This window comes from Galleria mellonella, unplaced genomic scaffold (genome assembly GCF_026898425.1).
Source record: "Galleria mellonella isolate WM207_F2 unplaced genomic scaffold, CSIRO_AGI_GalMel_v1 utg28, whole genome shotgun sequence".
Taxonomy (NCBI): domain Eukaryota; kingdom Metazoa; phylum Arthropoda; class Insecta; order Lepidoptera; family Pyralidae; genus Galleria; species Galleria mellonella.
The window spans coordinates 4,035,045-4,062,910 of NW_026442064.1; the positions used below are offsets into that span (position 1 = coordinate 4,035,045).

At 33.0% G+C, this 27,866-nt stretch overlaps 1 protein-coding gene across 1 annotated transcript in view; it reads left to right on the plus strand.

Moving 5' to 3' along the window:
- The window catches only part of LOC113509187 (otoferlin-like), a 38,136-nt gene extending 12,122 nt beyond the window's left edge, over positions 1 to 26,014 (plus strand). The window contains exons 11-29 of the mRNA XM_052895469.1: positions 452 to 634; positions 1,324 to 1,440; positions 1,923 to 2,054; positions 2,990 to 3,139; positions 4,045 to 4,187; positions 5,025 to 5,410; positions 5,924 to 6,204; positions 11,360 to 11,401; positions 11,713 to 11,927; positions 12,940 to 13,131; positions 14,025 to 14,195; positions 16,774 to 16,919; positions 17,619 to 17,773; positions 19,551 to 19,729; positions 20,538 to 20,655; positions 22,090 to 22,198; positions 24,261 to 24,433; positions 25,192 to 25,292; positions 25,945 to 26,014. Coding sequence (XP_052751429.1) covers positions 452 to 634; positions 1,324 to 1,440; positions 1,923 to 2,054; positions 2,990 to 3,139; positions 4,045 to 4,187; positions 5,025 to 5,410; positions 5,924 to 6,204; positions 11,360 to 11,401; positions 11,713 to 11,927; positions 12,940 to 13,131; positions 14,025 to 14,195; positions 16,774 to 16,919; positions 17,619 to 17,773; positions 19,551 to 19,729; positions 20,538 to 20,655; positions 22,090 to 22,198; positions 24,261 to 24,433; positions 25,192 to 25,292; positions 25,945 to 26,014 — 3,063 coding nt within the window. The remainder of the gene's footprint in view (positions 1 to 451; positions 635 to 1,323; positions 1,441 to 1,922; positions 2,055 to 2,989; positions 3,140 to 4,044; positions 4,188 to 5,024; positions 5,411 to 5,923; positions 6,205 to 11,359; positions 11,402 to 11,712; positions 11,928 to 12,939; positions 13,132 to 14,024; positions 14,196 to 16,773; positions 16,920 to 17,618; positions 17,774 to 19,550; positions 19,730 to 20,537; positions 20,656 to 22,089; positions 22,199 to 24,260; positions 24,434 to 25,191; positions 25,293 to 25,944) is intronic.
- Positions 26,015 to 27,866: the final 1,852 nt, after the last annotated feature.

Sequence of the window (27,866 nt, forward strand, 5' to 3'; positions counted from 1 at the left end):
AGGAATGGCAACGCTTGGGGGTATCATGGACGAAACAGTTTAATCTGCTATGTTCATTGTACTGTTCATGCCTGTGGGCGATAACCCCTTCCAATCAAGTGGACCGTCAGTTTGTTTGCCATTCTAAGTTGCATATAAATCTAGTAACTAGTACACCAATAATTATAGACTTAATAATTCTAGCTTTTTCCCACGGCTTTGCTCGTATATAAATAAAAAAATTATATACCTATGTATGAAGTTAGATTATAACCTACGGATAGGTTATAATCTAACTTCATACATACTACTTCATTCATACACCAAATTTTATTCAAATCTGTTGAGTGGTGTTTGTGCCAAAGAGTAACAAATATTCATTAATTACTAACAAAGATATAAACATCTAAATATCCAAACATTTCTTAAAATTTCATATTTAGTAGAATTAACCTTACGTTTGTCTTTTCAGCCTTTAAAATGTCCGAAACATTTAACCACTTCAGCATCCGGTTGCTGCTGTATCGCTGGCAAGATCGAACTTTTGCTTTGGATGGGTCTTTATAGTCAAATCTCTGCTTTTGGGAGCTACTTTCCGAGTGGTTACAAAATTAAAACAAGAAACTATGCAATGTGCCTCAAGTCCAATGCTCTAGTAATTGTACTTCGTAAAATTTGCTACTTTATATTTGGTATAAATCCAAAGGAAATAACACTACCATTAGAGTTTCCATAATTTGTACTTATAACTTATCTTTCTAGTGACTTTGGCTATTTAATATGTAGTATAATTTCAGTTCTGTTAGAAATAATTCTTACAGTATATTTATTTTCTATTATAAATAAAAATGATTGATTCGTTAAAGATTAGGAACATTTATGTAAAAAGATAAAACAGTTTCTTAAAAAAACGTAAAATCTTTTCTTCTCAATTTTCTCATACAAACTGTTCCTAGTTGCCAATCCTTAACTGGTCAATCATTCGTTATGTAATTTGGCGTACACGTCCTATTAGGGATGGAGAAGCATTAGCCACTATTTATTCCGCTTAATCAACATATTCTGATTATGCAGGTTTTTTTTTAATGAATTATAATGGAATGGTAACCCTGCCTGCGCTATCGGTATACACTGGCGGGGCACCAGTAAGGAATGATTGGTGAGTGTGACGCGAGGCCCATCGTGACGAATTAAATGATAAATTAGTTACGATGATTTCCAGAGGGAACCGCGTCGACCTGATAGGGTATATTGGTAGCAATGAGGACTAAACTTCCTATTACTGACAATCCCTGCAGTTAAAGTCGCGGGTAATAGCTACCTTCAAATAAAAGTACATTTCAGATGCTGGAATGTCGAGTATTTGTTTACCGTGCTAAGCTTATTAGTTCCATCGATGGTTCAAATTTCGCGTATGCTTTTGTTCGAGTTAATACAATGAATACAGTAAAGGAAACAAAAGTAAGTTTTAAATTTCCTACAAATTTTAGTAAATAGTAGAAATTATAAAATATAATAGGTGCAGCCAAAATTACCGAAAGCTACATCTCTTCGGAGTAACATACCCTATTTTATATTATCTGTAAAGAACTCATACAAAGCCTTGCTAGTATTGCTATATCATTATTCATTAATAAATATTTTTATCAGAGGGAGACTTTGTAAAAAGTCGATTCCTTTCGTGTTTCTACTGTAAAGCAGTTGTGTTTGCATAGCTGTGTTTCGGTTTGAAGGGTGGGATATGGCGTGAATTTACAGGGTACAGAAGAATAATATCTCAGTCCTCAGGAATGGCAACGCATGGGGGGTATCATGGGCGAAACAGTATACTCTGTTATGTCCATGGTACTACTCATGTCTATAGGCGACGGTTACCACTTTCCATCAGGTGGGCCGTCAGCTTGTTTGCCATTCTAAGTTGTATAAAAAAAAAATATTCCCAGGTAAAACAGAAGACTGCAACACCAGTATGGAACCAGGTATTGAAAATCCAAAGAATGATGTTCACTACACAAGAGAGATTGATGACGAACCCGCCCTTGGTACTGGTTGAAGTGTTTGAATGTGATTTAACGGTGAGTAAATGTGTATTACTCGTATTATGGTTGGCTTTTAATACAGTTTTCTCTATTATAAATCACATTTGTTACTTTTTTTTTAATGATGGCTAAAATCAGCTCCAATTGAAAATTAAATCTAATTCAATTGCAACACTTCTTTACAACTATAGCAGTGTTTGTACTCTTACTGAAATTGTTAAATGAAACATTGTGCACTAGTATGTATAATAAGGGGGAAAGGATCGTTAGTAATGGGGAGGTTAGTCCCCATTGCTATCAATATACTCTATCAGGTCGATCTACAGGCGGTTTCCCCTGAAAACTATCGTGACTAATTGAATTCGTTGAATTCGTCACTATGGGCTAACTGACCTGACTTCTCATCCTCACCTATCACCTCTCACTGGTACTCCGCCAGTGTATACCGATAGCGCAGGCGGAGTTACCATGCCATTTTCACCCAGTAAAAAAAGTATGCATAATAGAGCATTGGGATGGCAGCAACTAGGGATGGGCAGCATCCCTCTTAAAACATCTCTAAAAATCTAACAGCGGTGCAAACCCGCCTGCCAAGCGGCAAACTACTGGCAACTACTGGCAAAACTCTGCTTATGGGAATGACTTATGTTCAGCAGTGGACAGTTAACGGCTGAAATAACAATAATAATAAATATAATGTAATATATGGCCATATAATTGTAGGTACTTATTTATAATTATCGATCCAATCTGGCTTCACACGGATAGACAGAGTTTTTGGTATTAAAATATAGCCTATGTTACTCGCAGATAATGTAGCTATCTATACGTGAAAGAATTTTCAAAATCGCTTTAATAGTTTTTGAGTTTATCCATTACAAACAATAAAAACCTTTCCCCTTTATCTTCCATTCCAATATTATTTATAGTATCATTTAATAAATAAAACTGACTTTGGAATTGTCACTTAGGGAAGAACGGATTTAGTTGGTCGCTTCTCCGTATCCCCAACGGTGGACGATAGACAAAGCTACGAGTACGCCCCCAAATTGCAATGGCACGAACTACAAAAAGGGGCGGACACTACGGGTCAGGTGCTCATGTCCGCTCAGCTACTGCAGGTAACTGCATTGTCATATATGATATATTTGTAAGCCAAAAGTTATATAGTTTATTGATCTTCGGCGCGTAGTGGTGAGCATATCGCTTTGTAACATATATGAGGACTTCGGGTTCAATTCTCGATTGGGCCTATTTGGAAACTGAACTAAACTTGTCTAAATTGGATCGAGTTCCAGTATTTATAGTCTATGTCTCCGATTTAACGTTGTCTATCTCACAACAGAGGGAGACTTTGTACTAAAGTAGTTTGCTTGGGCACCACTGTCCCATTCTCTGTTATGTCTATGGTACTGCTCATGTTTATAGGCGACGGTCACTACTTTCCATCAGGTGGGCCGTTAGCTTGCTCGCCGTTCCAAGCTGCATAAAAAAAAAAAACACTTGAGAATCAGAAAATCGGCGCAAATGTGTAGTACTTATTACATACTATTATAGTTCTCATTCGTTTCGAATCTGGTCAACATCAGACATTTTTGTGAAGTTAAATACTTGTCTAATATTCCAGCGGTGGAAAATACTGTAAATAACAAATCAAATAATTCGAGACTCATCAACAGACTTGCTTACTGCAACGTTTGTAAAACAAACAGGCGCCGCGAAATATCAGCGCCATCGGCAGCGTGATGAATCGCTGTTTTTATATAATTCATGATGCATTTAAAAATTTTACTTGCTCAGTTCAAAAATAGGATAAAAAAATAATATACTCGTAATTTTCATAGATATTTGATTTTTTGTTGAATAGATTTTTATAAATTTTGAATATTTATACTAAATTCTCGTTTTTAAAGAAAATTACTTAACAATTTAATAGTTAAAATAGATTTAAAGGTTTTAGATTTCATGAATAAAGGGATAAAATTGTAAATATATAAATTTTTATAACAATACTCGTCTTTTTCAGATTCCAGAAAAACTAATGAAAACTACAGTTTACAGTCCTGTCGAAGAGTCTTTTTGCGAACCTGATATGAAGGATCTTAGCCTTAATGATAAAGAAGTGGAACACTTACCGCCAAATCTGATACCACTGTCGACTACTTACAAGTAAAAAGAATTTGCTATAAGAACAAGACATTTATTACTTTTTATTACAGATGTTGTTTATAAAAACCTGTTTATGCCTTCTGCTAGGTTTTTGCTGTTTGTATTCACTCTTACTGCTGCTTATATCTTTATAGTCTTAAATTTCTTAATTTTTCTTGTTTTGTTTTAATGGGGGAAAATGGAGTGGAAGCCCCACCTTCGCTATCGGTATACGCTGGCAGGATACCAGCAGCTTATGGTAGATGGATGATGAAAGCAGGTCAGTTAGCTCATCGAAACAAGTTCAATAAGTACAATGACTTTCAGGAAGAACCGTGTAAGATCGACCTAATAGAATATTGTAGGGGGAATGGATTGTTAGTAATGGGGAGGTTAATCCTCATTGCTATCAATATACCCTACCAGGTCGACCTCCACGCAGTTCCCCCTGGAAACCATCGTGACTAATTCATCTTTGAATTCGTCATCGATTGGCTAACTGACCTGCTTTTTCATCTTCACCAATCATCTGTCACTGGTGCCTCGCCAGTGTATATTGATAGCGCAGGCGGGGTCATCATTCTATTAGGTATCATCCATTAAAAAAAAATGGATATTGCAAACAATGAAGCTGTTACACCACCATTGAAATGAATCCCTTTCCCTCTGAATTTCTTTTGTTTAATATAATATAATAATATTTATTGATACCAAAAAAATGTAACAATTATACATTTTGTTCTCAAGACTTTACACTAGAAATTCCTGTGTCGTGAAGTCATGGGCCCTCTATTGCTTAATCTTAAATATTTTCCTATCGAGCAATACAACTAATACCCAATTAAGCATTATTTCCAGGATCGATGTGTACTGGTGGGGTCTGCGAGAGGTCAATATCGCTAGAAAACCATGTGTAGTTCTAGAAATAGATGAGCTCACTGTTAAATCTGACATCATTGTTGATAAAAAAGCCAACTGCAACTTCCCTAACGGAAAAATTTCTCAGATTTTCGAGGCACCACTCAACGAATCTTATTGTCCACCTCTGACCATAAAAATGTATGACAGCAGTACCTTTGGCAGAACATTGTTCCTAGGTACTAATATTGTTAAGAATCCTAATAAATATATAATCAACTGGTTACCGAATAATGAAAGAGAAGCTTCCATCAGGTCAGCATCAATAATGTCAACAAATTTCTTTCAAGGTAATCCTACTGATATAAATATAAAATATTGTAAATATTTTGGATGTGTTTTATTGAATCATATTTAAATGGTTGAAAGGATTTGAATGCAATTGGATACCTGAGTAAGTAGTCAACTAACTTAAGATATAAGGTTTTTTTTTATACAACTTAGAATGGCAAACAAGCTGACGGCCCACCTGATGGGAAGTGATAACCGTCGCCTATAGACATGAGCAGTACCATGGACATAATAGAGTATAATGTTTCGCCCATGATACCCCCCATGCGTTGCCATTCCTGAGGACTCAGGTGTTATTCCTCCGTACCCAGTAAATTCACGCCAAGGTCTTTATATACAGGATACTAGGATAATAAATTTATATAATATAATGTTTCATTACTAGTTTAATATGGTGAAATTTAATATGATAAATTAACTTACAAATTATACATAAAAATACTCAGGCGAATACAAACTCACAAATTTAAATATATGTATTGTGCGCATATCAAACCCGCGACCATCGAAAGGTGAAGTCGCGTATTCAACTGCTCTTGTATTTATACTAAACAGTTATAATATTCCAGCTACGAATACGTTGCACAATATGAAAAGTAATCCACCAAACAGTGAAGATACCTGGAGTACTTCAACTGCAAGGAATTTTAAGACGAAAGCCAAAATGTCAATATGGCGTAAGTTTTTTACCAGAAAAGAACCAAATGAAGAGGAATATATATTACTCCCGATGTTTAAAAAAGAAACAGATCAAATAAGAGTAGTCAAGAAGCTACCCGAATATTCTGAGCAGGAGAATTGGTGGATGAGATTCTTTAACTCACACGATGTTAGTATTGTCCAGTATAGTATTATATTATCTGTGGTATTGTTGATTTATCTTGCACTAGTAATGGCTTCGTACGGGTAGGATTAGTTTTTTTATTATTATCTATTTTTAGATAGGATTTTTTAAAACTTAAATGCAGTCCACGTTAAGCGCTGATAATATAATATTTAATATTTAAATAAAAAATAACATCACAACAATAATAAAATAAATAAAATCACTCACAAGGAAAATATCTCATGTAATTGTTTTATTTAAAACATATTCATAATTTTTTTTTTAATTATTTATTTTTACTTTTTCATGAACAGAGACATCTGATATTTATTTAGTTTTATTTCATAGACAACGGTTTTGCACCAATGCTAAAACGTTCACGTTATGTAAGTTTCTTTGCTTTCCGCTAGAGGGCAATAAATATACCTTCATTAATTATTAAAAATGTAATTAAATATTAATCCGCGCATTTTTTTTTAATAAATGTAAATATAATAAAGATGATCCCTTAAATCTAAGGCGAGACTTGTGTGTTCTACCGCGTGTATATTCTTAATTGTATTTTAAGTAATTGATATGATACCCATAGCCATTTTTTATTATTGTACCTCTCATCGATAGAGAATTCATCCTCACACGCTTGAACCTAAACAGTCACACACAGAGCGGTTTCAAAGGAGTTTTTTCCCGTGAACGCTTAGGCTGTGAAATGAACTTCTTGCCAAGATTTTTCCTAGATACTACATTTTAGGGTTCTTAAAGAGGTGCATTAGGTTTCTTCAACATCGACAACGTGCATGTGTCACACGTAGTGTTGCAGGCGTCTATCAGACGGGATGTATGCTTGTTTGCCACCTTCGTGGTATAAAATTAAATTGTCACATACTCTTATAATATTAAGATGACTGTCTATTTATATATAGTGAACAATCATTTTGTTACCTCATAACTCTATCAGTTCATAGATGTCAATTCAGTTCAATGTTTGGGCCTATAATATCTAAAATCATTCCAAATTTGAAGTCGATAGCATATCTTTGTCCTTATTGTTGAACATGCGCAGTACTGTTTAAACATCTTCTTATCCCTGAGTAGAGGGCAAAATTGAATTTTCAATCTTAATGCATTGAGAAGAAGGTAAATATGAAAGTAGACAAAAGTAATAACTTTATTTTTAAGATACTTCTTACGTTTATAATAGCCTAGTAAATTGGTTCGGGTATATATCATCATCTGATGATGATGATGATGTATGCCCGAAACAAAATTTACTCTGATATGATGATTGATATCATATCATTTTCCGTTTACTGCTGAACAAAGGCCTTCCCCACAGACTACCCATAAGGAAGGGGCCTGAGCCACCTGCATTCATTGACTCCCTGCTATGCTTTTGAGATCGTCTCTCTATTTAGTTTCTAACCTTTCTTCCCCACAGGCTGTCGGTTCTTCAACTTATGTGGCCAACTCATTGCTACTTCAGCTTAATTATTCTTCGCGCTATGTCCGTCACTTTGGTTCTTCTGCGGATATCCTCATTTCAGATTCTGTCACGCAAAGAAACTCCGAGCATAGTCCTCTCCATAGGACAGAAACTACTCACTTAGTGTACCTAACACTAGGTGCGTAGTTCTTTTCTATTTAAACGTAAGATAGTGCAGGTAGGTAATAAATTATTTTACAAACCATTCGTTTATGAAATATAAATACCTAACTTAATTTAGCCTCCTATAAGATCGCTAAGATCTCAATATCATCGCAACAAAATGCTGTATGAACTGTACTACCAAAGTAACTTTGTAAGTGCATATATTTATATAGAATTAAAAAGTAACTTATTTAATTCGAGTATCTAGAAAAAACGGAACTGAAATTATGCAATTTTTTTAGTTTTCCCTTGCTTTACAAGTTTGCGTGTTAGCTAAAAATACCGTAGAGTTGTAACCGTTTTGCAACTACACTATTAAACTGAATATTTATTATTCGAAAATATAACTAGTTATGATTAACTTGCTTTATCTACGACGAAATTATAGGGGGTCGACAATGTTATGGAATGGCTTTGAGAACGAGGCAAAGATGGCATCCATGGTATCGCCACGTCGACAAGTCGAGCATAAACATCTGATTTGGTTGTTGTAAAATACCATTACATTTTACAGTCGAACGTAACTGTTTGTCCGTACCATTTACCAGGATACTATAAACGACAAGCATCTTAAAAATACTTTTGTTCACTCTATTATTCACCTTCTTCTCAATGTATTAAGATGGAAAATACAATTCTTTATCAAAGTATAATAAAATGATAACACTGCGCAAGTCAAATACATTTACAAACATTTATAATGTTTCTTATATAAAATGGTAATTAGGTATTATATTGTGGTTAAAAACTTGACCGCATGACTAGTTTCTTTTATATGTAAGTTTTTTTATAAATTATCAGAAATTGTGCTTTTTAATTAACATTATTTCTACAATATTAACATTTACTTTTATTAACTGTAATTATATATTTCAAATTTTTCGGTTTACAATGATTTTGTATAAAGTTTGCCCTTTGGCAAAAGCATTTTTGCTTTTATAATTACTTTTTATATTATATTATGGTTAATTTTCCTGTTCTTTGTATAGTCGTCGGCCGAGTGTGGGGGTCAGAATATCATAACATAGGGTAACTTAATACGGATTCTGTCTACTTCCAATAACAGTCTATTTCTTTATCAATTATAAGTTAAATAATAATTAAATATGTGCATAAAAGATACGATTAAAATATACTTTGAGTATCACTCGACTAGCAAGGAAAATATAAATAAAATTACTTATATAACTAGTTATTTCATTTGAAATAGATATATGTGGGGCAATAGTAAAACTTCCAAATATTAACTCTATAGTCTTTGTAGTTGTTGATATGAGATAAAGTGCAGTGATAGACAAATGGGCGGACGTTTATTTCTCTTATTAACACCCTCATATTTTTCTTATCTCCCATTTGTGTACAGACATCGTCTAGTTATTTACTGTATTATATGTATGTTATTTATTTATTACCTGCAGTTTACAGATGATTAAACTCCAACACACTACAGGCAATTCTAGTTTTCATACGTGCCTAATTATTTATAACATTTAAATATCAGTAATGTAAATTATGAGGGATTAAAATATATTTTAATGTTATATAATTTCTATAATTGAATGTAATGCGGTAATTAGGAATAAAATAATTATATATGTATAACATCCAATTCAATTCGAATAACTGCAACGCATTCCCTCTTAACTTAATATCTACCCTAAGCAAGCCAGCTTTTATACATAAATTGCACTCCCATTTCTTAAATAAAGGCAGATTTATTAATTTAATTGCCTTTTTTCTCAGTTTACCTTTTTTAGGTTTTGATTCATTTGTCTCGAGGGGATTCGTAGCATATAACTTAACCCATACATCTTAATTTAATTTGATCTACCTTAGTGAGAATATCAGTCACACTTGTTCTCGATCTTACATGTGTTTCTTTGCCTGTGTAATTTCTTAATTCTCAGCATGCTTCTCTCCATAGCTCTTGTATTTAATTAATAATTAAGACTTTACTGAAATCTGATACTTTCATAATCTTTTTAATGACCAAAATCTTTTCCACCCATTGCCTACTTTGTTTTTAATTTTTTTGATAGATTATTAGTCCAAGATATATGTACTTCTCCACATACTCCAGAGGTTGTATAATGTATGTTAAATTTGATGAAATCTTTGTTTTGCTTAAAATACGAGTATATTATATATAATGTATTCATATTTCTCCTCGCTGGGGTCCCATATTATAGTCTCATTTTCTAGTTTACTACAGACGTACAAGTTATAACACCACTACTAAAATACCAACAAAAATCGAAGCACTCCTAAATATGAAATCTACAGGGGAATTGTTAGTACCTACGTGGTGTAACCGCTCCATTGCTAGCAATCTGTTCTATTAGGTCGACCTCCACGCCGTTCTCCCTATAAATCATTCTCACCTATGATCCCTCACTAGTATGTCGTCGGTATATACCGATAACGTAGGTGCGATTACCTTTGCATTATTATATACTAATTGTAAATCGATTTGGAAAACTCTTCTTTTCTTTCTATAAGTTATAATTCTTGATAGGATAGACAGAATAATTACTTGACTGAGGCTATTACACTGAACTTAATATCGGTATGCTCAAATTCGCCAAGCATATTAAAATCAGTGGCAGAGGCAATATCGCCCTCAATCGAATTAATATTTAATATTTATCGAATTAATTTTAATCGAATTAATAATTCATTTTACGAAATTATACATTTAGTGCCCTCTAGCGGACAGAATTTCAATACTTGTTAGTTACAGAGTTTGCGTATAACCGTTAGCTACGAGTAAAATTATCTTCTTGAAGTCTCTCCACTGTCCGCTAGACGGCACTAAATACACATTCATGGATTGATAAAATGTCATGAGGTTGAATGTTATTAAATTTACAATAAAAATAAATGAATCAATTTTTATAAAATTTCTATAGGATCACTCTATAAGTTAATCTATATATATCCTTAATGTATTTATAATCACAACATTTTAGTTTCTACATCATGGTCGATGACTATGACCTGTACTGTGCTCAAATCAGATTACTTTTTGAGTAACACCTCTTTAATTTTGTTTGCATGTCATACTATCTTTAATAGTTTTTCTATTTGCAGCAATTAACATTTTTATTCGCATTGCACTATAAAGTAATAATGAAATACAATTGATAAAAAAAGTTATAAATAAAAAACTTGTGTAATTATAGATAGATAGATAGATAGATAAACACTTTATTGGAGAGATTTATTACACAAGTAAATTAACAAATTATACTTGTTGCCCCCTAGCTCCCTACGATTATCATGAAGGCTTAAATATCTCCCATGTACAGATATAGCCTAGATACAATTTTAGTATATTAATAAATTTAAATATACTTACATAATTGCATATCCTTTCTCTTTATTAGTTTAGATAAATATTTGCTCTCATTACTATAAATCTCGAAGTGTTAATCAAAATTTCACAATAATCATTAAATATTTTTTCTAAATGATGTACATTTTAATTATGCCCATTATCATTTTAAACAGAAACAGTGCGTTGACGATGATCCAACTAGCGATAAAATTAACGTTAGTACTTTTCGTCTTTTATTTTGTTTTTTGAACAATATTATTACGATTCCTGTACATACTAGTCGCCAGTACTATAGTTAGTAATTGTAGTTTATAATGAAAATGTATAATAATATCTATTGTTACATAATAATTTTTCATTTCTTTCTTATTATTAAAAACGATAATTATTTTACGATAATAATTATATTCTTTAATGCTTATTCCGTCGCTCGTTTTAAATTCAGATTTGTGTAGTTTTCCATCCTGATAGCATTCTAATAATATTTATTTATATACTAATTAATACGAAATGCATTCACAATCAGATATACACTTCCGAGCTGGAATTGCAACCGGAATTTTCCAAATTCAAAGACTGGTGTGCAACGCTGAAATTCTACAATGGTACAAAGACAGGAATACCCGAGAAAGATGTGCAGTTATACTGCGGGATGCTGAAGGCCGGCATTGTTATATACAGATGGCCACCTCCTGGAGACACTGTCGTTGTTAGTTCCAACGGAGCAGATCTAAAACATGGGTAGTGTACTAGAATATTAATCTTTACTTCCTTACTAATATTATATATGTGTGAGTGAGTTTATTTGTTTATTTCCTTTTGACGCCTCAATGGCTCAACCAAATGTCATGAAATTTGGTATGTACTTATATGTATTATGTAGAATAGAGAAGGGTATAGTCTTGTATTTATCCTAAATTATCCACATATCCCGAACACGTGGAAGAAGTCGTGAGTAAAAAGATAATATTAATTAAAATATAATATGTTTTGAAAATGATTGTTGTGGAGACACGATCTCTGTAAGCGAAACATCATGGACGAAATAGTATACTCTGTTATATCCATAGTACTGCTCATGTCTATAGGCGACGGTTACCACTTTCCATCAGGTGGACCGTCAGCTTGTTTACCATTCTAAGTTGTACAAAAAATAACGTAGTAGATTAAAAATATGGATTTAAGAATAAAGTTAAGTAAATGTAATTCCCGGGAAAATCATAGTGATTTTTAGATTTTTTTTTTCAAATGACAGTATTGCTTGCAAAGAGAAACAAACAAAAGTTTGTTGCATTTTTATTTTCTAGTTGCATAGATAAGTGCAATACAAATAAAACCATGGTCTTAATTTCTTAGAAAGCCAGCAACGCATCCGCAATCCCTATTATGTTGCATGTATTCATGGGAAATGATAGCCACTTCCCATCGGGCGAAATATCAACATTTGACTTCCTAAGAACAAAAAACAATGGTTACTTATTATGCAATATGTTTCAGTTATCGATAATATGCGTGCATATTTTATTGCATTTAACATACATTACATTTATTGCGTTTATTATATAGCATAATAATATACATTCATACGCATATGGTATGTACTTTGAATAATACGAATCAATGACAACTGTCAGAGATCAATTTAAAATAATTTCTTCCACATCTGTGCATCTTCTACCGAATTTATCATGGGGAGAGCTCTGAAGAATTGTTCAGATCGATACCTGCTACTTATTTCAATTGACTCTTCCAGATATTTTGATGATTACCCTAGCAACTATCCAACCAAATACTTGGTGAGAGTTTACATAATTAAAAGCTCAAACTTGATGGCGAAAGATTTCTCTGGCAAGTGTGATCCGTATGTAATAATACGCTGTGGAAAGAAACGGTTGGGAGATCGTTCTTGTTATGTGTCTAATACCATTCATCCTATATTTGGAAAGTGAGTATTAATTAAAGAGTTTAAGATTACTATTCCTTAATTTCGCTATGTCTAGTAATGGACAATTAACGCCTGAAGTAATGACAGTGATGATATTTGATAAGTTATTTATTTGTTAAATAATAGGTACAATTAAATAACATCAAAACTATCATTTCTGCTAATGTACGGATTTGTGGTTTTACGGAGTTTAGCTCGCTTAACAAATAAAAATAATTAATTATGCAAACTTTGTATGCAACAAAATATAAATAAACATGCTCGTTAGTATTAAATTAGCAATCAACTGAAAACATTGGTGGATGATACATATCAAGCATACATGTAATATCTATATATTGGATATTATATTATATTTATGTATATTAATATTGAAACGAATATAGATCCAAGGGAACCTAATATTGGATCGAACTTGGCACTCCCGGCGTTGGGTAACATCGAAAGCTTATGGACAGATTTACCCGGTGTGAGCTGTAGGAATGAGTATCTAAAGCATCATAAATATATTCCATTAAGATATATAGATATTGTAGTATATAATTATGATTCGACATCCCACTTGACCGTTACTACCATACCTAAGAGGGGGGAAAGGGTTTGTTAGTAATGTGGTCTAATAACCCCATTATAATAAGCTAGTAATATATCCTCTCAGGTCGACCTTCACGCGGTTCCCCCTGGAAACCATCATGGTTAATTCTTGCCGAATTCATCACGGTGGGCCAACTGACCTGCATTCATTCTCACCTATCATCTTCCACTGGTGCCTTGTCGGTGTATACCGATAGCGCAGGCGGGGTTACCATTCCATTTTCACCCATTAAAAAATATATTTATTAGACAATATTCTCAGGTATGCTAAGAATAATCTCTAAATTTTATTATTTTAGGATGTATGAATTCCGATGCACTATACCCGAGGACTACGTTTTGAATGTTTCTCTGTTTAACTTTGAGTCAGTGCCACCAGATGAATTAATCGGCTCCACGTCTATTGATTTGGAAGATAGAATTTATACCAAACATCGAGCTCGAGTTGGACTCTCCAATGAATATAATTTGTATGTTTTAATAATTTATGAATAATATAAAACTGACCTCGATAGAATACTTTTAGGTAATGTTCTAGCAACTAAACTAAACAATTTTCTCAAAGAGATGAGTTCAAAAATACATTAATCTTGCTATAGACACATATTAACCCTTTTTTGCATAATGGTGAAAAATTTCATCATAACACTGAATGCCCAAAAATTATATAAAAAAACAATTTTATTTTAAGTTGATCGTGTCTGGATACCTTCTTAATGTCCATTGCAGAAAAAAAAACATAGCTGTCAAATTTATTTTTTTAACCAGTTTTTCTTTAATTTTAAACATGAACTATGTTACCTTGATTTATTTCACCAATAAAAAAAATCATGCAAACAAGGGAAGACAAAAGAAAATAAAAACAAAAAGTGTTTTAAGTGATAAATGTTATCCATAGACTTTAGTATATAAAATTACAAATAACTGCCTAAAAAATATTCAATAACTTACTCTTTTACCGCTATAAAGTTAGACTTGCATTAAACGATAACATGTACCAGAGGGAGACTTTGTACAAAAGTCATTTGTTTGGGTACCTCTGTATCATTTGTGTTTCTATCGTGAAGCGGTTGTGTTAGCATAGTTGTGTTTCAGTTTGAGAGATGGGATATGTCAATGAATTTACATGGTACAAAGGCATAATACCTCAATACATCAGGTGGGCCGTCAGCTGTTTGCCATCCTAAGTCGCAAAAAAAATGTTGAACATTATTTTTCAACACATGTTTAGATGATGTATTAATGCATAAGTGTTTGAAAAAAAGAAATAAATATATATTTATTCAAGTAAACCTCAATTTTCGAATGATCATTTTAATAAAAAAAAAAATCTTCCACTGGAAAATATCTGGAAGAAATGGAATCTGCTGTTTCTTATGGATGCCTATGTTCAGCTTTGGACAAAACAGCTAATATAAGGGCAATAAATTTATATGGATCTATTCGAAACAAAATTGCTGCTGTTGCTTTTTTCAAAAAGTTGAAATATATAAATTATAAATTTATGTGAATATAAAAGTTCAAGCAGTATCAGGTCATAATTTAAAATGTTAGCATATAGTTATAACAAATTAATAAAGTAAATCAGATTTAGTTTCTTACAGCTGTTTAAGTCTAAACAAGTTTTGTTATTAAAAAATGGAAGACGTTTAAAATAATAAATATTATTATAATAATTTACAGATCTTGTCACATATAGTTATAAATATGTTTAGATTACCTAAATAAGCATTGTTTAGATAGTGTTTTAAATAAATTTTGTACTTTGTACAAAGGCCGTCTGCTTAGGTACATCTGTCCCATTCGTGTTTCTGCCGTGAAGCGGTTCTGTTTGCATGACTGTGTTTCGATTTGAAGAGTGAGATGTGGCAATTAAATTACAGGGTACAGAGACATAAAACTATGTTCTCAGGAATGTGACATAGTGGTGACTGTTTACCCCAAATAGATATTGAGTAGAGTCAAATCGGATTATTCGTTTTTTTTAGACTCGATTAAATCGAGTCTCCAAAAATTACTCTGTGATATTTGTAATCCCTAATAATGGATACGTGTACTGTGCCTGAGTAAAGAAAAATATTTGTTCATAATGTATCTATTCTTTCCAAAGAGAACATTATATTGCAATCTAAATTTTTAGCAAAGCCATCTATTGGGGAAATATAACACTAAAAACTATTAAAAGATTTTAAAATGTAGATTAAATAATGTATGATATAAAATTACCTCCTTAATGTATACTGTCGCAACTATGGCTAAAACCAAATCGCAAACTTATTCATGGGACACGAATTGTAATCCTATTAATATTATAAATGCGAAATATTTTAAAGATGGATTTGTGTTTACTTTTTCATGCATAAACTACTGAACGTATTTGAATAAAATTTAAACGGTATAATGGTGGGTTACAATGTAACACATTTAATAAAGAAAGAAAAAATAATTTATTCAAAGAATCAACTGTCTCACACAGTAACATACAAAACAAGAATTAATGAATTGTAAATAATTTGCACGCCGACATAGAGGCAGAATGTATATGGGAAATGTAAACCTCTTTTCATCGAAAACTACCTACATTCTAGCAAAATAAATTCATTTTATTTCATTTCATTGCCAAAGAATGATGCCGAGCCACCTGCATCCATTTGCTCCATGGTTATCTTACATCGGGATCGGGACCATTTCTTATTGGTATTTGCCATTGGGGAGTTTTACCAATAGCTGCCATACTTGGCAGACGGGCTCGCAAACGCAGTTAGCCTTTGATGATATTTTAAAAGGGACACTTTAGTCTATTCCTCGATCGTTAGGTTCGTTGTCGCCTTTTATGACACCCGCGGGAAAGGAAGGAGTGGCCAATTCTATTGTATATATAAAAATATTGTTTACTAAAAAGTATTTGTATTTATTTTTAAAAATCACTCATAATAAAATCTACATTTTTTACAATTACAATATAAAATAAATTTACAATTACAAAACTTTTAACAACTAGTATAATGTTTGATAATGTATTTATATTATAAAATTTATGACGTATAGGACAGGTCCAACAAAATGGCGCGACTCAACAAAACCGTCAGCAATTCTTGAAGAGATATGTACAAAAAATCATCTTGCAACGCCTGTATATCTTGATAATGGTACAGTTATTGTCAACGGAGTTGAATACAAAGAAAGTGAGAGAGGTATAGTATATTTTATGCGATTTAATGTAATGGTTATTTTATGCCAGCGATAGGTACAATAGAAATGATAACAGATTAACCAAACATCTTTGATTATTTTAATTCATGACTGAATTTTTTTTTATGGATGTAAATGGTATGGTAACCCCGCCTGCGCTAACGGGATACGCTGGCGGAGCACCAGTGAAGGGTGATAGATGAGAATGAAAACAGGTCAGTTAGCCCATCATGATGAATTCATCAGGAATTAACCATGATAGTTTCCAGGGAGAACCGCGAGGATGTCGACCTGGTTGGGTATATTACTAGCAATGGGGTTCTCAGTCTCCATTACTAACAATCCCTTTCCCCCCTCATCACTGAATTTGTTATATTATAATTAGATATCAACTCAGTTCTACTATAGGTTAAACTCATAACTCATTACAAAAATCATAACCATTTAGAAAAGAGCATATTCCTTTTTAAAAGGCCGGCAGCACACCTGCGATGCCTCTGGTGTTGCGGGTGATTATGGGCGGCGGTAGTCACTTACTATCAGGTGAGCTGAATGTTCGTTTGCCACTATGTTATAAAAAAAAAAAACAGGTAATACTTGAGTGACCCTGAGGAAACCTTTTTACCCCTTTTTTGCTCATGCATGCATAATAATCGTATTTAATCACCGCCGCTAACCTACACTCATCACGTTTTTCACAGATAAAAATTACATTTCTTCATCGGAAAGGAAAGAGAATATCTGCTTGAGTTTATTACGTAAATGGCATACGTTACCCCTGTGTGGCTATAATTTGGTACCAGAACATGTCGAGACCAGAACACTTTATAATCCTGATAAACCAGGTGTAGACCAGGTACGTACTTAGGTTAATTCTATTTATTTATTTATTTATAGGATTACCAACATAAGATACAGCTAAACATTTCAATACAATACACTGGTAGATTAGATCTTACTGTTCTTACATTTATTATAGGCAACCACAGCATGCCTTGTGTTTGATAAACATTAAAATATAATTAAATTATTAAATGTCATTATATGAGTAAAGATATTAACAATATGAATAATAATATAATATAAATAATGGAAATTGTATTTAAATTGTTATAAATTATAAATAAATATAATGTAATGGGGAGGTACATCAACATTTTAATTTAGTCATGAATACAGAGTGACTATCGTTGTGAATATCATTTTTTGAACATGTAATATTTATATAACTGTGTCGTCGTGTGGTCCCGGCATAGAATAAGCCACCCGTTACTTTCCCGTGGGTGTCGTAAGAGGCGACTAAGGGAACTTAAAGGTCGAGGGATGGGCAGCAACGTCTCTTTTTAAACATTACTAAATTTTCCAATTACCGTTGCCAAAACGCCACTTATAGGGGAGGCCTATGTTTAGCAGTGAACAGTCAACGGCTGATATGATGATGATGATGATGTCGTTTCCAGAACTTAGAATTATTTCCTGATGTAACGGATTATTTAATATATATTGACTCACGCGGGCAAAGCCGCGAGATATGACGAGTAAAAATATTGATGGAATTCAAAGTATAGTAAATTCTTTACTTACAACTTTTATGCAGTAATACAGTGGATTTTTTATTATATTTGTTAATAGTATTCAAATATTTGTAACATAAATAATATTTTTTAAATATGTAATTTATAAAAATGATAAAAAATCTTATTATACAATATAACAAAATCAAGTAATTTGTTTATTTTTAAACTGCTAATTTAATAAAAAATCACACCAATATTGTTTACTTAAGTAATATTTGGAATATTGTATAAAAATATTTAACATAATTTAAATTCTAAAACAGATAGCTCTCTCGTTCAGATTTTTTTTTTATAGGTGATAATGAAATAGTAACCCCACCCGCGCTATCGGTATACACCGGCGGAGTACTAGTGAAGGATGATAGACGAGGATGAAACAGGTCAGTTAGCCCATCGTGACGAATTCAACGAGAATTGTTCACGATGGTTTCCAGGGGGAACCACGTGGAGGTTGACCCGATAGGGCATATTGCTAGCAATGGGGCTTTCAGACTTCATTACTAACAATCCCTTCCCTCCCTCTCGTTCAGATTGAAATAGATAATAAGCTATCTTAAATGGTAGAAGTTAACCTAAATTTTTTTTCTGTTGTTACTCATGATTAAAGATCCCGAAGAATTCTCATAATCGAGATTTTTGATAAAAACCTAAATAAGTCAATTGATTATTCTTACAGTTAAACTTAATGTGTGGGGCTTTTCATGTCTATAAGCAGTGGTTGCCGCTTTCCATCAGCTGAACCGTTTTTTTTAATGGTTGAGACTGGAATGGTAACCCCGCCTGTGCCATCGGTATACGCTGACAGGGCATCAATGAGGTGAGAATGAAAACTATCCTACAGTTGCTCATCATGACAAATTCCACAAGAATTAATCGCGATTGTTTCCAGGGTGACCGTGTGTAGGTCGACCTGATAGGGTATATTGCTCGTAATGTGGTTACTAGCTCCCATTACTAGTAATTAATTTTTTCCTCAGGTGAGCCTGATCATTCATCATTCATAATAAAAAAAAAAATCTTATAAATATAAAATAAACAGTAATTGCTACGTTTCAGGGTAAAATTCAAATGTGGGTAGATATATTTCCACTTGACAACAATCTAGCTATTCCTCCACCTGTCGACATATCGCTGCCGAAGGTCGAAGATTATGAGCTGAGGCTTATCATTTGGGATGTATGTAGATTGAAACTGGGTGATGTTTCAAGAAATAATTGTGACATATTTGTGAGAGGGTAAATTAATTTTATTATATGTGTACTAGTTAACTCGGCAAACGCTTTGCCATGTAAATTAGGAATTGAGTTACTTTAATCATTTAGCGGTATGAAATATACGTACGATTTATTCTCATACCTACCAAATATACATATAAAATTTTATAAAAATCAGTCAAGCGTTTCGGAAGAGTGGGACAATAAATACCGTGATACGAGATTTATATATATAAATCTTGTAATATATATAAAAGTATAGACGAATTGAGAAGCTCCAGTTTTGGAAGTTAGATTTTGTATCACATTATCAAGTTTTATGAATTCAATATATGAATATTATTAGTCTGTAACAAACACGCTGACAGCCACGCTTTTACAACCTTTTATTCACCTTCCTTTATTATGTAAGCATCATCATCATATGGCAGACATAGCCTGAAAGATAAGTAAGTTAACAGTGAAAATGGGCTGGTCATATAGCTTGAAAAACTGACAAGCGAAGCAAAAAGATGGGAGAAAGGTTCTTGAGTGGCGACCTCATACGATAAATGCAGTGTAGGACAATCTACTCTTTAAGGGTTAAATATGTATATATATATTATATATATATATATATATATATATATATATATATATATATATATATATATATATATATATATATATATATATATATACTTATATCTAAATAGGTAATAATATATAAATAGTTTAACTGTCTTGTTTGGGCTCAGAGTTTAATCATGAAGCCTAATGCTTGTTTTTAAAAATATCTTTAAACAGACTTGTTAATGGTAAATCTTAACCGTTGTTATTAATCTAACAGGTGGATTGGCTCCGTGAATCAATCTCAATTGACAGACGTCCATTGCTGCAGAGATGGGGTAGTTACATTTAATTGGCGTATGATATTTCACTTCTGTTATCAACATGCCGAAAGAATGGTTTGTAAAATTTTTCTTTAGCCTACAAAGTTATTTGCAGGGGTCGACAACCTTTGGCAGACAATAACCGCTTAGTGACAAAGTGAAGCAAAGCGGGCCGCATTTATCCTTAAATCTGATTATCGATCCCTATATTGGTGGTAATATAAATGCGAAAACATTTTGTTTGAAAAATGAGAAAAAATAAATTATAAACTTATAGGAGAATTTCAAAGAAGACGACTATTATTATCTTCCTACTCTTAGTAATATGTTATTCATCCATATTACAAAAATTTTGGCTTATAGTTTTACGACCAGCCGCCTGCCTGACGTCAACCCTCGTTGGGAACGCATTTGTTGGTGGTTTTCACCACCTACGGTATGGAGGAAAGGATTGAGGAAGGGAACGTTTGAAATGCGTACAGGGAATTGGTAAATAAGAGGAATAAAGGACTTATGTGGGAAAGGAAAGGGGGGACATTGCAGTTGTGAAAAAGACAGACACTGCAGCGGCTCGGAAGGCCAGGGTAGCATACTCGTATGCCATTATTATAGAGTCGGACAGATTTCTGGAGAAGGACATCCCTGACGTTCAAAGAACACAAATATATTTATTAAAAAAAATATTTATTGTTTAAGAACTTGTTATCAATATAATAAGTTTCATAAATGAACTTCTTGTAAATTAAAATTTTAGGTTTATAAAACTTTCATTTACAAATCGCTGATTACTGACCGCTGATTTGAAGGAACAAGGTAGGTAGATTCAGCTATACGGTGGATTAAATTACCTTCCAATGAAACGGTAACATTGTCAGTAGCTGATTAAGAATTTTTACATAGCTACTGTGATAAGATGTCTAGTAAATAGTTAATATATATATATATATATATATATATATATATATATATATATATATATATATATATATATCCTATAAACATAAATAGCATATAAGCCTTACCATTTACATAACTTAATTTATACTATGATTTCCATGTTATTGCAATTTCTGAGAACTATAATATAATTCCTCCGCACCCTATAATTTCACTGTCATATTTCATCCTTGAAACGAAAATATGACGATGCGAGTACAGCTGCTTCTCGACCAAAACACAAATGGGACAAAGATACCATTTAGATGACTTTTGTAAGAAATCTCTTCTGTATTAATACTTATACTATATGCACTAATGATCGTATGCAAATCTGCAGGATATAGCTAGTTTTATATAAATTACTAGCGATCCGATCTGGCTTCCCATGGGTAGATAGAATACTAATAATGGAAATTAATATATAGCTTATGTTATTCGCTGATATATATTCAATAAGTGAAATATTTTTTTTAATTGGTTGAGTAGTTTTTGAGTTCATTCATTACAAACAAACACTCAAAAACTTTCCTCTTTAAAATATTTGTATAAATAAATGTTAATAATTCACAGTTAGTGTTCAAAGAATGCGGACCGTTCACGGAGCATGAAGAACGGCTACCACCAATTCTAGTGATCCAAGTGGTAGACAATGATGCAGTCAATCCAGACGACTATTTGGGTAATTAATTATTTTGTCTTAAAAGGGTTGTATGCAGTAATAAGGCGCTTCGCACACGTGTCCAACTCCAGCATTTAAGTATAGACTCCGCTTTTTTTGTACAGCGCAGTACTATTTGTACTGCGCTGTACATAACAACATTGGACAATTGTGTGACGACCACCCACAGCGAAAACGGTGGAGAAATTTGTATTGCCCTGAACCCTGTATGTAAGTCGCGGCGTTTTTGCTTACGGTGGCACGGCGTGTGTTCCACAAGGCTTGAGGTGGCTTGTTGAACGACATTGTTATTTTTATCAAAACGTGTGTGCGGTACAAAAAAGGAAATGCTTTGTTTTGCATTTACTTTCTCTCATTTTTCATACACGTCATCACGTTTCATACATTAATAGATTAAAATTAATTGCAACAACGTTTTTCTTTGAGGTTCTTATTTTAACTGTATTTCTTGTATGTAACGCAATATGATCGACTTTTGTGAATCAATTTAAACTATTATTGTATTAAACGAACGGGTTTTAGGGTCCCGTATAAAAAAATACTCTACTAATACTCACTCTGATATTCTGCCATAGCCTTTACCAAACAACATAACCTTCAAGAAAAGAGCATATTCCTTTTTAAAAGGCCGGCAGCACACCTGTAATGCCGTAGGTGTTGTGGGTGACAATGGGCGGCGGTAATCACTTACCATCAGGTGAGCCGCATGCTCGTTTGCCCCCTGTGTTATAAAAAAAAACTCGCTTTTAATATTTCTCAATTATAATCGATTATAGCGTATTATCGATTACACTATCAATTTGAACAGTCGATTAAAGGTAGAAAGGAACCGTTATGGTCGTTTTTTTTAAACCACTTAGAATAGCAAGCAAGTTGACGCCCATGATATCCCCCATGCGTTGCCATTTCTGAGGACTCAGGTGTTATTTCTTTGTACCCTGTAAATTCACGCCATATCTCACCCTTCAAATCGAAATACAGATACTCGGTAGAAACACGAATGGGACAGAGGTACCCAAGCAATCGACTTTTGTACAAAGTCTTCCTCCATCCGTTCTCCGTCTGTCTGTCACAGCGCTATATCTCAGTAACTACTTATGTTATCGATTTTAAATTTAGAATAGTTTTACATATTGTTAGCTTACATATATTGTAATTGAAATAACTAAATGAATATTTTATTTCCGTTGCCAGGGGATACAAATAGGTACAAATAGTACTTAAAATTTATAAATGGATTTACTAGTCCAAGCGGGGTATAATATAAAAAGGCTTTTTTTATATAACTTTTTTTTTAATCTTTATTTTTATGCTGTATACATTTTGTGTAATAAAATGTCAGAAAAATCATTGCCCTCTCCCTTATATTCGAAGTTTATGAAGTGAAAAGTTTGTAATAAAAACAATTTATATATATTTACTTAAGGTTGTCTTGAAAGGACCGCCTTACTGTACTTATACAATTGTATCGTTGTGTTTGTAAATTGTCTTGTTTATTTCCTATATTGTATAATGCAAATAAAGTATACTCATTCATTCATTCATTCATTTACGTGAATATTAAAAGAAAAAAATAAAACAATGTTTTATTAATTTTACTATTGCAGTTTGAGAGTTTATATAAAAAAAAAATCTCCAAAAATAAACTTAATTTTGGGATTAAGTTTCGAGCCATAATCAACCCTTATCCCAATTATTATTTGGGGTCGGCGTAATATGTTTCTAGCCATAATTGCGGTCGAAGATACGGATTTTCTAATTGAAATAACAATAATAGTTATTATTAATTGTATATTTCATATTAAAATACAATAAAGAGGTCTCGTCGTTTTTAATTTTCTAAATGCTATTATCATCATGATGGGCTAACTGGCCTGTTTTCATTCTCATCTATCACCCTTCACTGGTGCTCCGCCAGTGTATCCCGTTAGCGCAGGCGGAGTTACCATACCATTTTCACCCATAAAAAAAACCCATAGGCTTATGTTTAGCAATGGACAGTTAAAGGCTGATATTATCATCATCATTCACTTATAACTTACGGTTATTTTAAATATTACAGGATCGGTAATTCTTAACTTGAATGCTCTGCCAAAGGGAGAAAAACAAGCCCGTCAATGTACTTTAGACAATTTGGAACAGTCTAGAAAAGTTAATTTGTTCTCGTCTAGATCAATCAGAGCTTGGTGGCCTTTACAATTTGTTGACAAAGATACTGGAATTAATCTTCAAACTGTTAGTTTACATTTTATCTTGTAACAATTATACTTAGAATCTTATTTTATGGCATGATGGCTTGCTCGATGGATATTAAATTATTATTTATGTACATGAACTACATACATACATACAGTCACCTCTGTCTCCCATTAGGGTAGGCAGAAACAATGGAACGCCAAATGCTTCGATTCAAACAAACCTCTTTCGCATCTTCCACATTCATCAGTCTTTTCATACACGCTCGCCGGTTTCGGGTACTTTTAATTTGGCCCTCCATTTCATATCTACTTTATTATTCAAAGGTATGTGTTGATTTGTTACAACTTGGCACTTTAATAACTCAAACAATAGTCAAACCCCCTTATTCATGGGGGAAGGGATTGTTAGTAATGGGATCTAACTGACCCATTGCTAGCAATATCCCCTATAAGGTCAGCCTCCACGCTGTTCCCCCTGGAAACCATCGTAATTAATTCTAATGGAGTTCGTCACGATAGGCTAACTGATCTGCTTTCAACCTCACCTATCATCCCTCACTGGTGTCCCGCCAGCGTTAATAAGCGTTAAAAAAAGCCCTTATTATTTCTAACCCCTTAGCATTTAACAACAGTACAAGGGTTGCACAATAACTACCACGACCTTTTTCCAAAACGAGAAGAAATATTTTGAATGAAAAACACCATATACTACTTTTTTCGATATAAACAATCAATTTGTTGCAGATCGTGGGTAAAAATAAACAAATAATATTTATTTTGTGTTAACTTTTTCAGGGAGCTATAGATCTTGAATTGATATTGCTACCGAAAGAGAAGGCTGTTTTGATGCCAGTTGGACTAGGGCGTGGACCTCCATCATCTTTACCTGAACCAATGTACTCGATTCTTTTTTAATTTAAAGCAGCCTGTTATGGTATATTCACTAAGGGGCATTAAATTCCCATAAGTCTAAATAAAAAAAAAATATAAAATTATATAAGAAACTTTTTATTTTTAACTTCACACACAAGAAGACTTTGTATAAAAGTCATTTTTTTGGGTAGCTTGTTTGTATAGCTGTTTCGTTGTGAAGAGTAGGATATAACGTTGAAATTCTATGTTGGCTATGTACCTAACATAGCCATACTACCATAGTCCTCAGAAATAGGAACGGATTAGAGATAAACCATGAGCATCACATATTACTTTATTGTCTCCATGGTGCTTTTTAAGTCGATAGGTAAATGTTATCAATTTCAATCAGTTGACAATTAGCTAGTTTGCCATTTTCTAAGTTATATAAAAAAGTCTCCCTTCTTATTAGAGAGTATTCATCGATTTTATTAATAGAATAGTGGTAATACTTAGTATACACTGAGTCTGGGACGTGACATCTGTATAGATGTCACGTCGAATTTATTCCTTGTTTCTTCTAGTAGGCAGTTTCTGGGTAGGCGAAATATGGGATGCTCTCTAGCAAGAATGCGTGACGATTTGCGTAAAATTGTTAGGGACTATTGGTTGCGTAAAAAACAAGACTGTTCAAAGTACACTTCAGGAGAGGCCTACATCCAGTAGTAGACTGTGGTTGGCTGATAATGATGATGATGAAAAGTAATATTGAATTATTGCTCGAAAAACTAGACATTATATTTTTTTTTTTGATAGATGAAAATGGTATGGTAACCCCGCCTACGCTAACGGGATACGCTGGCGGAGCACCAGTGAAGGGTGATCAATGATTACGAAAACAGGCCAGTTAGCCCATCATGATGAATTCATCAGGAATTAACCATGATAGTTTAATGCTCCTCAAATATTGGGTCTAAACTGCGCCCACCATATGCCCTCTTCTATATGAATTCCGTCACTCGTATCCAATAGCGAGGACGGGATGCCTTAAATAATGTACCGCAAACCATAAAAAAAACCATGATAGTTTCCAGGGGGGACCGCGAGGAGGTCGACCTGGTTGGGTATATTGCTAGCAATGAGATTCTTAGTCTCCATTACTAACAATCACTTTCTCCGCAGACATTTATAATTAGATATGAATAAGAAACTGTCGAACATTGTTATAGGTACCTACTAGTTATGTAACAGTAGTTCTGAAGAATACTCTCTCAGCATAATAATGGGTTGTAGCAAGAATCTCGATGCAGCTTCCGCTATGTTGTCAGATAATAACATATTAATATTAATGTTTTGAAAAATTTACATTTTATTACAAAACCTACCGATATCTGATTTTCTTGAAAACGGGGCATTCATACTTATTCAAGTTATAAATGTGAAAGTTTTATGAAATATTTTTTAATTGTTTGTTACCTTTTATTTAAACAGCTTACGAAATTTACGAATATACATACTATAACTTTGGAATAAAGAAGTGTATGAGCTAGTTTTTTTACAAGGTGATCAATGTTCACGTGAACGAAGTCGTGGCTAAAGACTATTTATATAAAAAAAAAGTTGTTTAGCTCTTAGTTATATTTGAATCAAGTTTTGTGCAAATTGGTACACCTATCTAGTCATTAAAGCGTACAAAACACGCAGACATTAATTTCAATCGAAATTTTATACGTTTTTAATGGCTCTCTTTTGCATCATTTGTGTTCCAAAAAAGAAGAGATTAACTTTCCTTAAACAGAACTTTTCCTAAGCATTTATTACATTCCCTGGCTTCAAGTCAAGGACAATATAACACATTCCATGAATTTCGTATTCTTATGTCGAATTGTTATGTTGTGTAACTAAATATCAAAAATGTATTTTAGATTTATATTTATATATTTCGCTAGCTTCTGGCTGTTTGTTTTTATTTACATAAGTAAATCAAATGTAAAAAAAAACGAATAAATTTACTACCACCCATGCGTTGCCATTACTGAGGACTCAGGTGTTATTTCTTTGTACCCTGTAAATTCACGCCATATCCCACCCACCCTTCAAGCCGAAACACAGCCATGCAAACACAACTGCTTTACGGTTGAAACACGAATGAGACAGAGGTACCCAAGCAAACGACTTTTGTACAAAGTCTCCTCTACTTTAACTTTAAAAGAAACTTTAATCGTGTATAATAAATATCGATTCGTAGTCTCTGAATAAACCCAGCGATAACGACACGTATATTCTTTCAGATAAAATAAAATCTTAATCGGTTTACAATTGACGGAGTTATGACGTAACAAACATAGAAAAAATGAAACGAAATTGAGAACTTCCTTAATTCTGAAGTCGGTTGTAAATATTTGAATTTAGAACTCTGAATCGTGTAGTTTAAATCAAGTAGATTTTACTCAGCAACGAATTTTAACCACTAAATAAAAATAACAGTTCTTAAGAAATTAACATAGTACCAAAGCGAAAACACTTTCAACTGATTTCAAAAAGAAGGAGGTTATTAATTCGGTTGTATTTTTTTTTAATTATATCTCATAACTCTTTAAGTTATAAGTCAACTTGAA